The 14,750-nt window shown below is 41.3% G+C and overlaps 1 protein-coding gene across 1 annotated transcript in view; it reads right to left on the minus strand.

The window, feature by feature from the left end:
- The window catches only part of RLF (RLF zinc finger), a gene marked incomplete at its 5' end in the record, with an annotated part of 37,978 nt that overhangs the window by 12,324 nt on the left and 10,904 nt on the right, over positions 1-14,750 (minus strand). Inside the window, 2 exons of the mRNA XM_084222747.1 lie at positions 5,013-5,145; positions 13,467-13,548. Coding sequence (XP_084078873.1) covers positions 5,013-5,145; positions 13,467-13,548 — 215 coding nt within the window. The remainder of the gene's footprint in view (positions 1-5,012; positions 5,146-13,466; positions 13,549-14,750) is intronic.

Raw genomic sequence — 14,750 nt, forward strand, 5'->3', positions numbered from 1 at the left:
AGTTGGCAGAAAACTCACAGCCTGTGCATCTGAGCAGAAAACTCATTTCAGGTGCCAGGTACATACCACATACCTGTAGGGAACCTTACTTGTATTCTGCAGGAGTCAGCTTAGTGGTCCATTAGAGAATCATTTTAAGATTGAAATCTATGGTAATGGTTCCTGTTTTTCACAGGAAAAACCTCTGAGCATTAAACTCCTGATCCAGCTGACACTTCACATTAAAGGAAGTTCAATGGATAAAGCAAAAAGAACTGCCTGACCAAGAGGCAGCCTGCAGTAAGATCTCCAGTTGCTAGGAAACAAACCTCCTCTCTTCCTTAAAAATTGCATCTGTATGACACTGCTTGAATGCTCATCGAGGAAAGCTAACAGTGCTTCAAAATGGATATTTGATGTTATTTGATGCTACCACAACAGATGGCCAGGAGCTCACTGTTAGGGAAAGCTCCCACAAAGCTGGCTTACCCACTATCAGAGCACCACCTCTTCAAGTGGAACTGCTGTTCATGGGCCTAGCAGGAATGGGCTTCAGTGCCCACAAGCAATTCAAAGCAATTCTCTAAGTCCCTATTTCTACACCTCTTGGCCCACAGAATACTTTTTTTTTTTCAGATCCATAAGAGCAATAAAGGACATACTAGAAAAAAAAAATACTCTTTTTACCTCCTCTAAGAATGCTTTAGACTCCTCTTGTTTACACAGCTAGACATGCACTTGGCAGCTGCTTAAATGAAGTTTTACTAAAGTGTCAGAGCCAGCTAGTCAAGACATAGGAAATATTTTAAGACTACTTGCAGTCAGTGAAATGAAACACTTTCAGTTTAACAGTTACACTTTTATCTTCCAGCACAAATGAGAGAAGCTTTGATGGAGGTGGATGCTCTGCCAGAATGCACAAGAGGGTCTGGACTTGCTGCAGTCTCTGAGAGCAGTCAGTAAGCACATGCTCCCCCCACAAGGGGTGGCAGGTCTGTGTCCTCAGGCCAATTCTTTCACACCTAAACGAGTGTGTAGTGAACTTTGCAAAGGAGACAAATGACAAACTGAGCTCCTCTGTCATGCAGATGTAAGTGATGATGGTAGGAGCAAAATGCAGAAATGAGTCACTAGTCAGACATCTGTCCTAGCACTTAGCTTTTATCTAAAGGGAAAGTTTCCTCTTTTCCAGAAAAAGGAACAAAAACTGAGGAATAGACAGCAAAATGAGAAAAGTTGTTTTCCCTCAGAGAACCTAATTTTGTACTCAGTCCTAAATCTGTTACATTTCCATACATGTCCATGAACAGACTTTCTTGTTCCTTCTCTTCCTAGCTCTCCTGCTGTTATGTGCTCTGTCACAGTGTTCTATCAAACTTCTCAAGACTAAAACAGCTTGCTATAAAAATCAGCACAGACACCCTGCAACCCTTCCCTCTTCCAAACCCTTTAGCCAAAAGGGCAGTGCAGTTTCCAACTCTACAAATATCTTTAAAGCTCTCTTAAGCCAGGACCAAAAAGCAACAATAAGATTCCTCTCTCACCCAAAACACTTGCAGTGAAAGATAATTTAAGTTCCACCACAATATTATGAATACAACCTTTATAAAGCATGGATGGCACTAGAGCATGAAAAGGCTCTGTGGTTACTGTGATGAACACTGCAGGGAAACAGCATTTTGGGTGGGCATTTCTGCTGAATGTCCCTGTGGAACAGGACAAGAGGACAGGTGCTGATGTGCAGTAAGGTATGTTCAGTATGCACAGCTGGCACTGAGGGCTGTGTATTTATTATACAGTAGCAGTTGTTGCATGGTTATCCCAGCTGTCCTCTCATCAAGACAGACATACCAAGTTGTTGGCATTCATCTGCTGCAGTCAGCCACAAGCTGACCCCAACCTCTTTGGTTCAGGGTTTGTTAAGACCAAAGTGGGGGGGAGGTTTTGGAATCAGTACTAAAGCTAACTGCCTGAGGCACAGAACTACCTGGGATGTCACAACTGTTGAACAGCATCAGCTATGGCCCCATCAGGATGCTCATGGGGGCCATATTGTTTAGTCACCTAAAAGGCCTAAGCTGAAATAATTTTTTTAAAGCCCTTTCCTCAAGCAAATATTAATGCCCCAAGCAACCATCCTCAGCCAGCTGACAGTAAAAATTAGGAGCCACCAGGCTAGCACATGGCAGTGCAATTTATTAAAGCCATAGAGGCAGCAGAACCCACTGCAATGCTGCTATGAAACTTTTGCTGGAACAAATTTGGCAAACTATATTTACATTTTATGTCAGTTCCTTTTCCAAGTCAGTGCATTAAAAACCAGAATTAAAATGAAGAACTCTAAACAAGAAAAGCAGGAACCTGACACACCTTCAGGATTGTTCACTTAAGTTAGCATCTGATGGCCATTAACATGAACCAGCAGTTCACAAAACACAGCTACAGCCAGGCACACTGAGCTACTCTCACAGCTGGCTCACAGCAGCAAAAACTAGGAATGTTTTTCAGGTACTCATCACAAAACCCCAAAAAGCATGAAATACAAACTATTCAAAGAAATTAAGCTTCAGATGACTGAAAAAGACACTTTGTGAAGCTGCTGTTGTACTGAAGGTTAAAATGGCAATTTTACTAAGGCAACTGAAAATCCATTGCACTGGAGCTCCTTCTGCAGCCCCTGCTCCCAAGTGTAAAAGCAGAACTGCCATCCCTTCTGGGACCTGCAGGAAATACATTTTGATTCCTCCTATTTCTATCAAACAGAGCCTGCTAGCACAGAACATCATACAAGAACAAAGACAAACCTTGTAACTCATCAGAGACATGCAATCTGCTACAGAAATTAGCATTAATTGATATGATTGTGAAAGTAACAAATGATTAAGTTAATTTAGTAGACATCTAGAGATAGATGCTTGCTTAATACCAACTCCAACCATGTCCTACACAAGGCCAAGAGACTAATTCCAGCTTCTCAGATAGAGCAAGGAAAAAAAACAAACCAAGGTTTCCAAAATTGCCACAAATACAAGACACGTGGTAGAAGCAACACTTTAGGCAGATATTCAACTTCTCAGAAGTACCCTTTACTTAAAATGTCTAACACTTTTCTTGAGAAATGTGTTTTTGCCAGATTTGTCTAAGACAGGATTCCCAAGTCACATTCAGACTGTTTAGCTGTGCCTGTGGAATATTCCAGACTACCTAGAAATGCAGAAGTGCTCCAATGAATGTCACAAAACCACAGAATTAACTACATTGGGAAAGCCCTTTGAGATCATCAAGTCCAACCTATGACCTAACACCTCCTCATCAACTAAACCATGGCACTGAGTGCCACATCCAGCCTGTTCTTAAACACCTCCAGGACTGTCACTCCACTCCCTCCTGGGCAGACCATCCCAGTGCCCAATCACGCTTTCAGTGAAGAATGTTCTCCAAATGTCCAGCCTACAATTCCCCTGATGCAGCTTAAGACTGTGGCCTGTTGGTCTGTCAAGAAGATGCCAACCCCCACCTGACTACACCCTCCCTTCAGGTAGCTGAGGAGAGTGGAAAGGTTCCTTTTCTCCAGGTTACACAACCCCAGCTCCATCAGGCACTCCTCCTCCACCAGCCTTGCTGCCCTTCTCTGGACATGTCTGAACACCACCATGTCCCTCCTGAGCTGAGGCTCAGAACTGGACACAGCACTCCAGGGGCACTGCTGAGTACAAGGGCAGAAGCAATTCCCTGCTCCTGCTGGCCAGGCCAGGTGCCAGGGCCTTCCTGGCTCATGTCCAGCTGCTGTCCAGCAGCACCCCCAGGTCACTTTGTGCCCAGCCACTGTCCCCAGAGTGCAGCAGTGCAGGGGATTGAGAAACTCCTACACTTTGGCCACGGAGTGGTTTTGAATGTAATCACTTCTTTTATAAACTGTTGTTATTGGTATTGTTGCTGTCACCGTTCATTTTCTTATCTCATTGCTGTTTGCAAGTAAATTGTTCTTATCTCAACTCAGCCCTTGTCTCCCTCTCACCAGAGGGGGTGGGGGGAAAGGGAGCAGCTAAGTTTAAACCACAACTCAGCTTCCAGCTGAGTTTAAACCACAACAGTTCAAATGTTTCTGCCAAGCTATTAATACCTGACATGAAGGCTAGTGAAGACTGCAGTCCAGCAAGGCTGCTCTTTTTTTAGCACAAGGAGCAACATATTGTCTCAATAACTGTAACATGTTTCTATTTATTTATTAAAATGACATCAACTCAAAGACAGGCTACCCAAAGCCAGAACAAAGGATTCTTCTATAGAAGAAAACTTAAAATACCTTTTTTTTCTCCATAATTTTTAAGACTTTATTTTAAACTCTTCTTCTCTTCTGTATTATTTTTAACTTTAGACTCCCAGAGATAAACTGCAGTCTAGTGCACTGTTAATGAAACAGATAAACACCTACAAGTACTTAATGGCACAACTAATGGGAAAAAAATTCAGAGTAAAGAAAGAATTTACTAGAAAATGACAATAGAACCTCCTGTTCCTCACCTCTCAGCAATTTCTGAATCAAGATCTTATTTCCATTGTCTAAACACAAAGTGCTTCCCAACCTAGAGTTAATAACACTCCACACTGCCCTTCCACAGGGATCTTTTATGCCTCTGAAAAGTATGGACATACTCAGTTCCTCCCTGTGAATAGTTCAGGAAAACATTTAAAAGCACAAAGTTATGAGAAACAAAGCATCTCAGGAAGAAAAATTTCTGTATTTTTATGATCAAAAAAGAAATAATTCTTTTTAAAAATGGAATTTCAAAATATTCAAACTGATGGATAGTACAGTCCAAGCAGAGATGCACTGGTTGTACAATTGGACACATCCTTCAAAATGCCAGTGAGACAGTTTCATAATAAATATTATTTAGCAACATATGAATACTACCCCACAATACAATTTAAAATGCAACTCTTCTGTCTTCAAGTCACTGCTTACCCACCAAAACTGCCCCAAGTAATTTCTGAACAACCACACATCATCTCTAGAAACACACTCTTACCTTCCTCAGTTTCTACTGGTTGCTGGGATAGAATTTTAAGAAGAACTGGATTTTTCCATACCCCTTCCCTTGTGATATCCACCAATATTTGGAGGTTGTTATTCCCAAATTCCAGTAAAGCATCATGTGAATCCTATAAAATGTAAAAAAAAGTCATTAAGAGTCTTAGCTAAAAATTAAGCCAATGTAATATTACAGTATCTCTATCACTACATGCTAATACTTTCACACTACTCCTCTCAGTCATTGCTGCTTTGACAAGTTTGCATTGGGATTTTAAAAGTCCAATGTCCTCTCACTTCTCTAATCCTACTGCAAAATGTTCCAATTTCAGACTGACTGAAATGGCTTCAATCAAAAAGCCTATTCTGCACTTGTAACTCTTCTGCAATTTTTATGGTTCTCCATGTACATGTGCATATATATATATATAAAAAAACCAGGAATTGTATAAAAGACAAAGGATGATTTTGTATCAAAGCATATAATGCTATTGAAAAATTCAGGAGAAAAACTAAATTTTCAAAATGAGTAACACAATGGTAGGAGCCTAAAATTGTACATTTAGTGTTTACACTAAAGATGAGCCAGTCAATTCACTCTGAGAGTCATGAGAGCCATCAGCCACTAGCTGAAGAATGCCATGGGATATTTCATCATTAAGATGAAAACTTTCTTCTACAGGAAATGAAGATGCAAATTTCTTATTAACTAATCTATGTCCAGTGCAGGGATTTCTGATCCCAGCAGATTTGCTGCTGTGAAGCCTGACCCAGAGACTCTCCATGACCAGCAGGCCTCCAGCTGAGGTTCACCCACAAAACCTCCATACACAGCTCATGGCCCAGAGTGACCAGGGCCCTGCTGCTTTCAATTCTGGAAATCTGAGGAGTAAAGGAGGAATAAAAAAAAGACATTACACATGGGAAGAATCTAGAGTCTAACAGAGAAAAGAAAACAGCTTGAAACAAATTCCAGGCATTTCATGTCCCTATTTGAGAAACAGATGTAGGGTGACTTGAACTGTAAGCATTAAATATCATCTTTCAGAATTTCCTAATGCTGACAAACAAAGCCAACTAACCAAGCAATTTGTGGCTACACCTTCAGTAAAAATGTTTCTCACAGCAGATCTTAAGTTCAATATGTGGCAATGCCCTCTCCTTCTACTGAGCTGTGTTTCAAGCTGTTTGTATTTTTAACACAATCTTTAACCTCAGGCTTGCTTTTGATAGTCTCTGTTGTACCTTTTACTGGAGAAAGGTTTCTAGTGACTTGAAGAAATCACCATGAGTAAGAAACCCTGGGGAACTACAGGGTTTCTGACCCCAAAAAGAACATGGGACAAATTCTTCTGGAAACTACATCCAGTAATCTGACTACTGAGATAAGGTACAGATGACATTAGTCATACTTGGCAAGGCTTCTGACAATCTCCCACAGTATCTTGAAAACAAAATTGCTAAAATAAGGAAAAGTGGACAAAATACAGGTAAAAAAACCAGTTCAATAGCCAGACTTAAAAGGCTTGTGACAAAGTGTACAAACCCAACTGGCAGCTGTCTCCCAGTATCACTTCTCAGGGTCAACAGTGAGCTGTTTTTAACCCATTTATTGTCTGAATAAGGGACAAAGCACATTCATTATCTGCCAGCCCACAGGTCCTAGAGAAGCAGGAGAGCAGCTGACACTGCTGGGCAGGCAGCCATGGGGGCATCACTGCCAGGGACTCAGGGAGGCTCAACACGGGCTGCACATGGTACAACCCCAAGCATCAGAACAGGCTGGTCACTGTCACAAAGTGACAACAAAGTTGGTCACAAAGGCCCAACCTTTGGCCAACAGCCATGCTGGCTAGGTTCCAGTTTGGCACCACAGGTCTCTAGGGTCTGTAATTTAAGTGTAAATCAGCAGTGAGACCTTACTGCAAACAAGACTAGCTGTGCTGAACAACCTCACACAGAGCATAACAAAGGGATTCCTGAAGTGTTTATTCCTCCTTGCCACTTTTGAAATTCCACTGCAGTACAACACCTAGTTTGCAACTGTCCTGTACAATTCATTTGCCACAGTAATCCACACCCAGCAAAGACCACCAAGTGCAGAAGAGTGGGTGAAAAGGAAAATCTTAGAGCTGTCTTTATCTTCACTATATTGCCAGAAGGTAGCTGGAGCTGTCTAGGAAGGGAGTCAGAGGAAAGGAAATTCTCTAAGTGTGTGTACAGGAAGTGTTTCCATATGTAAACCCTCATTTTGAAAGGACTAATGAAAATTTGTGCATTTTCCATTGCTTAAAGACAACATGTGGTGGAGCAGGACCCTAAGAAACCTGATTGAAGAAAGCCCTCTTACTCTGAGTGAAGAGGTGGATCAGGTAACTGAGCTTTCTTCCAGCACACTCATGCCTCTGGCACAACAGAAACCCACAGAGAGCTGCAGATTGAACACACTGAAATTTCAAACTATGTCTGAAGGCACACTTTGTGCAAGTCAGTGCTTCTGCCCTATATGAGTATTTTTCCAACTGCAAGAAAAAAACCAAACCAACACCAGAGTGAGCAAAAAACCACACATCAGGAGTTCTTTCCAAATGCAGAACTATAGTGCAGACTTCCACCTTCTAAGGACCCAATCAAGCAGTTTTGGTAACTTTAAAAATCTCATTTTCCTTAGCAGTACCAAAGATTTTCTGTAGATATTGCCCCAAAGTTAATTTTATTTTTAGATAACTGTTGTAACTGTGTTCCAACTGTTAGCTCATAGCAACCTGCTAACTGAAATAATTGAAGACCACGCTACTTCTGAAAGTGATTATAAAGGAAGTAAAACTAGTGAGTGAGTTATTGGTAAGAGCACCTCAAAAATCAGGTGTTGGTATTGGTAGAGGAGTTGGTGTTAATTGGCAGGTGCAAAGATAGCCAAGTAGGATGCTTGCAAAGACTGATTTCTGGTCTTGAGCCTGAAATGCTACTCACAAGGTTAAAAGGAATTTTGGAGAGTCACACCTGGACCCTAAAGACACAAAGGACTTGACCTGCTCTTGACCAGAGCTCAAACTGCTCTTAGCTATCAGCATTGAGAGACTGACACACAAAGATTTCAGGCTTTGAATTTGAATTGAATTTTCCTTTGAATTGAAGGATTTGAGAACATCACTTAAACAATCCTTAGGCTCACACAGCTGTTCTTCCTCTCAAGTCTTTCCTCCCACTGCATGCTTGGAACAGTGAAGAAAACTCACCACAAAGACCCTCAGGGAAGAAGTGGGTTTGTTTAGTTTTGTTTTGCTTTTTAAAACTAAAACATTATTAATTCTCCTCTTTACACTGAGCTAAATGGCATGCCAATAGAACCAGCCAGGTGAATGACACACAATGCTACTGCCAAAAGATGCTCAAGTTGCAGCCTCAGGACAGCTTTAAAAACACCACTGGAAAACAACAAACTGATCTAAAATTGCATCCATGGAACACCTAACGACAGCCCAGTTTCTGTAACTCGTAGTTACTACCTATGGAAAGTCTATGTATATTATCTTTAGTCTTGAGGATGATTAAGAAAACACTTACAGGTGTGCAGATAGACAAGATACTGGATCTTACCTAAAAAATCAATAGAAGCCCATTTTAACAACCTCTGCTTTGGGCCTTTCCCAACTACATGCCACACAGCATTAAGTCTTTCCACCACAACTGGTTGCCAGAGCATCCATGGTAAATTCTCTTCCTTCACACTAATGTTACAGCATTAATCTCAGTCTCAACTACAGATCAGGTCAAAGACTAATTCCAAGAAACCATCAGCATTTAAGAGCCTATACTTCACCTGGAAGACTGAACTCGATGAGCTTTAATCAGCTTTATTCAGCACAGGTGTTGTGCCCTAGAAAGGTGTGGAACTACCAATAAAAGGAGCTCAGAAACAGCAGAGCAGCCCACTCATCTGCCATCACTACTGGAATGACATGGCTGACAAAAATTTAAAAATCATACAACCAGGACAGGGGTTAGGCACTGAAAATACCATTGTCCCTCAGATGATGACATTCAATGATCCAGATATCCAACATAAACAAGTTTTCCCAAGAGCAACTGTTCCCTAACTTGAGGGCTTCAGGATGCACTACAGAGCCAGCAGAGCCCAGCCCACCTATGGGGGTCCATCACATTTCAGCACCTCTGTACTGAGAGCTGAAAGGACCTGAGAAGGTGAGAAAGAAGAGGCTTTTGATACAAGCAAGCTGATTTGCTGAATCAACACAGTGTTTGAGATTCAGGGTATCAATATCAAAATACCAAACATAAAATTCACCAACATAAATATTGAACTACTGTCACTACATTCCCCTTCCACTACAGTGCTTAGCTGAACCATATAAAGCTAATATTAATGGGAATATATGCAAATACCTATTGTGAATACATCAAAAGTCCTTGAAGAAACTTAATGCAACATTTACATATACAGATCTCATTAAGTTATGACACCACCATAAACAGGTTCTAAAGAGCAGGACATAAAACATTTCATTCTAGATGAAGGCAGGAAAGAATAATACAGTGAGAGCCTATAGACAAAGTTCAAAAGAAAAGACAAGCCTTGAAACAGTTTATTGAAGACATCAGGATTTTTCAGTTTAGAGTGATCAGCATCTACTACAGCTTCACAGAAGTTTCTGGCTTATGCTCTCCCTCAACTCACAGTTTTTCTAAATAAAGCATTGATGCTCTTTGGTTCCCACAACCCAATACTCAGAACAACACATCTCTACTCCCACTGAAGACATTTTGGAATGCATGGTTTTACCTTCTTCACCTGACTAGAGTATATCAATCCACACAGTACTTCTCCACTGAGCTCCTCCCCCAGATTAAAAGATTTTACTTGTATCAAGAACCCTGTTGTAATTCTGCCCAAATCCTTTCACTCATCTTTTACAGCATTCCCACACTCATGCCTGCATCTTTTTGCTTGCTGCTGCTGAATAAATCCATGCTGAGACTCCTGCCATAAAATCTCCCATCTTGTTTTCATTTTGCCCAAGCTGCCTCTGATCTTGCTTAGGGCTGAGGAAAACTGGACTCATGGGTGACTGCAGGGCACAACTGCTGTTATTTAGGATACCAGAATGAACAGGTTCAGACACCAAATAAAGATTTTTACAGCATTTTTTAATATAAACTGGACATCAGTGACACTCCACTTTCAGGTCTAGGACAGTCCCCATACCCTGATGCTTTGAAATGCAAGCCCTCACTCACCTTTCACATTCCTGGGAGGAAAATTTATTTGAAGTTTCACTGACTCCCATTACCTGTGTAGATTGTTACAGAGCAACAATTACTGCAGGCAGATCCAAAAAGTACCTCCCATATTAGGAGTTCCAGTCTGAAGCCACGCTTGCCCATTTTGTTAGGAAAGCAATAAGCACATTTACATCCATCGCTCTTGGGCACGTGCTAACACAACACTCTGCATGTTTTCATGCTGGACTTGCCTGGAGGTCAGCACATCACAGTCACACACAGGTTTTAAAGCTACAAGATAGCCTACAAGTGATTCCTGTCTGAAGGTCCCTATTGCCCTTCATTTGATTCACACATTCCTTCTGTGGTGACAGCTGAGTTCCTACTGTACTCCAAGGCAGGGGACAAGTGGTGTCATTCTCATACTTCTGCCAGAGAGCTACTTCAAAATCTTACTAGAAACACCTGTTTGTAAAAGTCCACAAACCTCTTCAGCAAGTTTTCAGAACATTATCATGTTTAATCAGTTCCCTATCTGAACCATGGGGAGCATTAGGTGAGTGCTAAACTTGGAAGCTGTAGCTTCAAAAAGTCACTACAAAAGCCAAGTGTACTACTCCTGGCAGCAGCACATCTTGAATTTTCCTTTAGTTCTAAGAGTTGACATGAGAGATCTGAGCTTGTGCCACCCTCTGTAGAACCCCAGAAGATGTAAGTCTCACATGTATGTCTGTCTCAAACACCAAGAGGGAGATGCTGAGAACCCAACCAAGGATTGTTGGTAATAACACACAAGGATTGATGCTAATAACACATTAAAAAGAATAAAATGTGGCTGGAGAAATTATCTTAACCCTTTATCCAACTCCCCCTGCTGTGTGCCTCCATAGTAGGTAAAGCACTAATACACCAATTTCCATGCCAAGCATGTAATTTACTAATAAAATTTTGGTTTTGTGCACCCTCTGACTTCTCTAGATTCTTAAGGCCACAAGGGTTTACAAATCTTGGATGCTCTGTCCCTCTTAAGAGTGGGACATCACAGCCTTCTACCACTGGAATTTAAATGCTCCCTTCTAAAATATCCAGCCTAAATAGAGCCATCTCATCAAAATAAAAATCTGCTCTCTATTGACAGACATATCAAAGTCCAATTGCTCATTTCAAAATCCCAGAAATGCACAGATCTCTTGCATCACAGAAATCACTAAACTTGCTAACAAGAATTCTCCTTGCAGATCCCTCCAGTTAAAAGCTAGCAACTTTTAGAGCTGCACTGGAACTCTGCTATCAAAAAGCCTGTATATGCCCTCCCATTTTCCAAACATCTTGTTTCAGGTCCAGGCCATCTCAGTTACAAACATGTTTGCCTTTTAGTGTAAGATAAGATCACAAGGCTTAGGGGAGACCTTATCACCATCCTCCAGTATTTAATGGGTGGCTACAAAAATTGATGGATATTCCCTTTTTACAAGAACTCCCATGGAAAAGACATGGGGTAATGGGTACAAGTTACTCCTGGGGAAATTCTGACTGGACAACCAAGGAAATTTTTTCATAATAAGATTCAGCCACTGGAGTAATCTCCCCAGGGAAGAGGTGTACTCTCCAGTGTTGGAGAATGTAAAGATTTAACTGGACAGGGTGATGGACTATCTTGTCTAGATGCTGACTTTGTCCAAGAAAGGTTGGACCAGATGATCCTTGAGGTCCTTTCAACCTGGTCCTCTGTGATTCTGATTCACTCCTCTTTACATGACTGTATTAGTAAATTAGAGTTACTTTGGAAACACTAAGTTTCCATGTCTTGCATGAGCCCTATCATAAAAGATGAAACTGTGGCTGCCCACCCTTATCTGTGGCATCCCCACAAAAGGGTTGGGAGCACAGGCCCAGCCTTTGGCCCATGGCCAGACAGACAGCATAACTGGGCACTGGCAAAATGAACTGCTGCACCCTCAACCCTGGCTCTGGAGTGCTGCCATGGCCATTGTGCTCTGTTACAGTCACTGAGGGAGTCACAGGACCTGTGCACTGAAAATAAATGACAAAACCTTGTCACCACTAGGGCAGTAGGATTTAAATTGCATTTCTTTCTATTACCAAGTACATGCCACACACAACTGTTTCTAGGGTTCCCATGATAATAAATATTCCATGATGTTTCAGGAAAAGGAGGTTTCTCTACACCTTGACTCACTCAAGCACAGACCACCTCTGTCCCTTCTGCTACTAGCAGGACTACAGAGCTCTGCTAGACTGCTTCTCTCAGTTTGAAGTGACAGGTTTATTCATCTTCAGTCTACTGAAAAGTTTTCACACCTCTTGTTTCCTTGACTGCAGGGAAAACAAAAATAGAAGCTCAGTACTAACAACTTCAGAGCTAAAGCAGCAGTAGCCAAACCTCGGGGACTGAGAAAATCCCCAGTCAAGGGGTATAAGGTCATGCAATAAAGACAGCTGCAAGGTCTAAGTCACTTCCAATTACTTCCTGACAAGATCCTCACTTCAGTGACTTATAACTGAGATTAGCTTCCAATTTCACCAGTCACAGCTAAAGCCAGAGCAGTCTCTGGGCCTGGAATTCATATTCATCAATATGAGTACAGCAATACCACTCCTGTCTTTCAGCTCCATGAGTTCCTGCATACAGTTAGGTACAACCTCCAGACTAAAACCCAGAACACAGCTCTTCTTCCTACACAGTCTACATTAGCCATCTTGATTTGAGTGTAGGAATGTTGTAGTATGAGCTTATTTCAGCACCACCCATAAAGAAACACTTCTAAGAACCACCTGGACTAAAGACCTGCCCTGCCATTTCCATCCCTCTCAAATCAGGTACAGACACTAACCTGCCACCCAGGCCTCCACAAAAGCTCTTTTATCATCAAATAAATGTTTCAGAGCTGTTAAATCACTTCATTTAACTCAGTCTATCTCTCATACAAATCATTCAACCAAGACTGAGTAAGGTTCTCCTGCTTAAGCTGCCATCACTGTGTGGTTATAAATATGCTGTTGGGGATTAAGATTCCCAATATGGTTGCTGCAGTCAGACTTTTGCTGCTCAGAAATTCTTGCTGCCTAGGTAACAGCAATGCAGGACAAGTGGAACTCAGGGGAAGGGTAGAAGAGAAGGAATACAACTGCAGCCTTTTTTTTTTTTAATATGTAAATTGCAAAAAAAAAAATTCAGAACACTTACCTGAATGGATTGATGGAATCCTAACCACACCTCATGTGGCAATTCACTTTCAGGAATTGAAAGCAGTAGCTCAAAACAACTCCTGGAAAAGCAAAAGGCAAGTAAACAAGCTACCTGAACACATTCTCTTGTTACATTAAATAACATTTCTGGCACATACTACTTAGTATTCAGCTAAGCAATGACAGTAACACTGAAAGATATTAGATTGTGCAAATCAATTAAAGGCCTGAAACAGCCTGTAAATCAGGGATGATTCATTTTATGGAAACAGTGCTCCTTTTACTACATGCAATTTATAATTCAAGATTGCAGCTACTCTCATCATAAAGATAGTCCATTCAATGAAGCTCAGGAACATTGCATCACAGAATTCTATTCTTTCTTCTCAAAGGAAACTAAATAAAGCTCACTGGAGTCCAGCATGGTCTCTGCTAGAGGGAGAATGAAAGCCAGCTTCACCTAACTCAACATTTCAGCACTGACATAGGTAAGAAAAAAAACCCTTGACAGAAGACACATGCATCAGCACCAAAATGGATCTGGACAAGATGTGTCAAGAGAGCATCAGCACCTAGAAACACCTTCTGAGCCTTTGATACCAACGGGGGGAGCACTGCAATACCTACAGCACAAACTGCAACCTGCCAGGGCAGGACTGCTGCCTGTCTTGCTCTCAAACAGGAGCTATCCTTGTACAGAAGAACACATGGATTGCCTAAAACCCTACTCAATAACCCTAGTCAAAGGGTTAACCATGACACTCTGCCTAGAGATTGACAAGACTTAGACACAGCAGAAGCGTTTTCATAAATTGTGACAATATAAGGAAAGAAAACCAATCTAGGACATCACCTATAAAAAAGCACTATAAGCTTTTTTATAAGCTACATCTACACTGTTAGATAGTGTCAACTCTTGCTACTTTTTCTTCAAAACATCCTCTCTCAAATATCAAATAGAAGAATGATAGGGCAACACATTCAATCTTAGACACACAGAAGAACTGAACTTGGGGAAGTAGAAAATGAAGAGATGACCATGAAGCAAACACGAGTTTCAGATTTGCTTAGTACTCAAGAAGAATGTCCATCTTCCTCCTGACTTGTGATAAATGCATTGAACAGTTACCTACCAAATGCTACGCCTACTCAGATTCAGCAGCCACATACATCAACAAGACCACATGGATGAATACTGATTAAGTATCTGGCCATTCTTTTCACATTTCAAATATTTAAGTTCACTCCCAATCCTGGTTCCTGGAAATAAATGCTGCTGCAA

The sequence above is a fragment of the Fringilla coelebs genome (assembly GCF_963513975.1).
Source record: "Fringilla coelebs genome assembly, chromosome: 28".
NCBI lineage: Eukaryota > Metazoa > Chordata > Aves > Passeriformes > Fringillidae > Fringilla > Fringilla coelebs.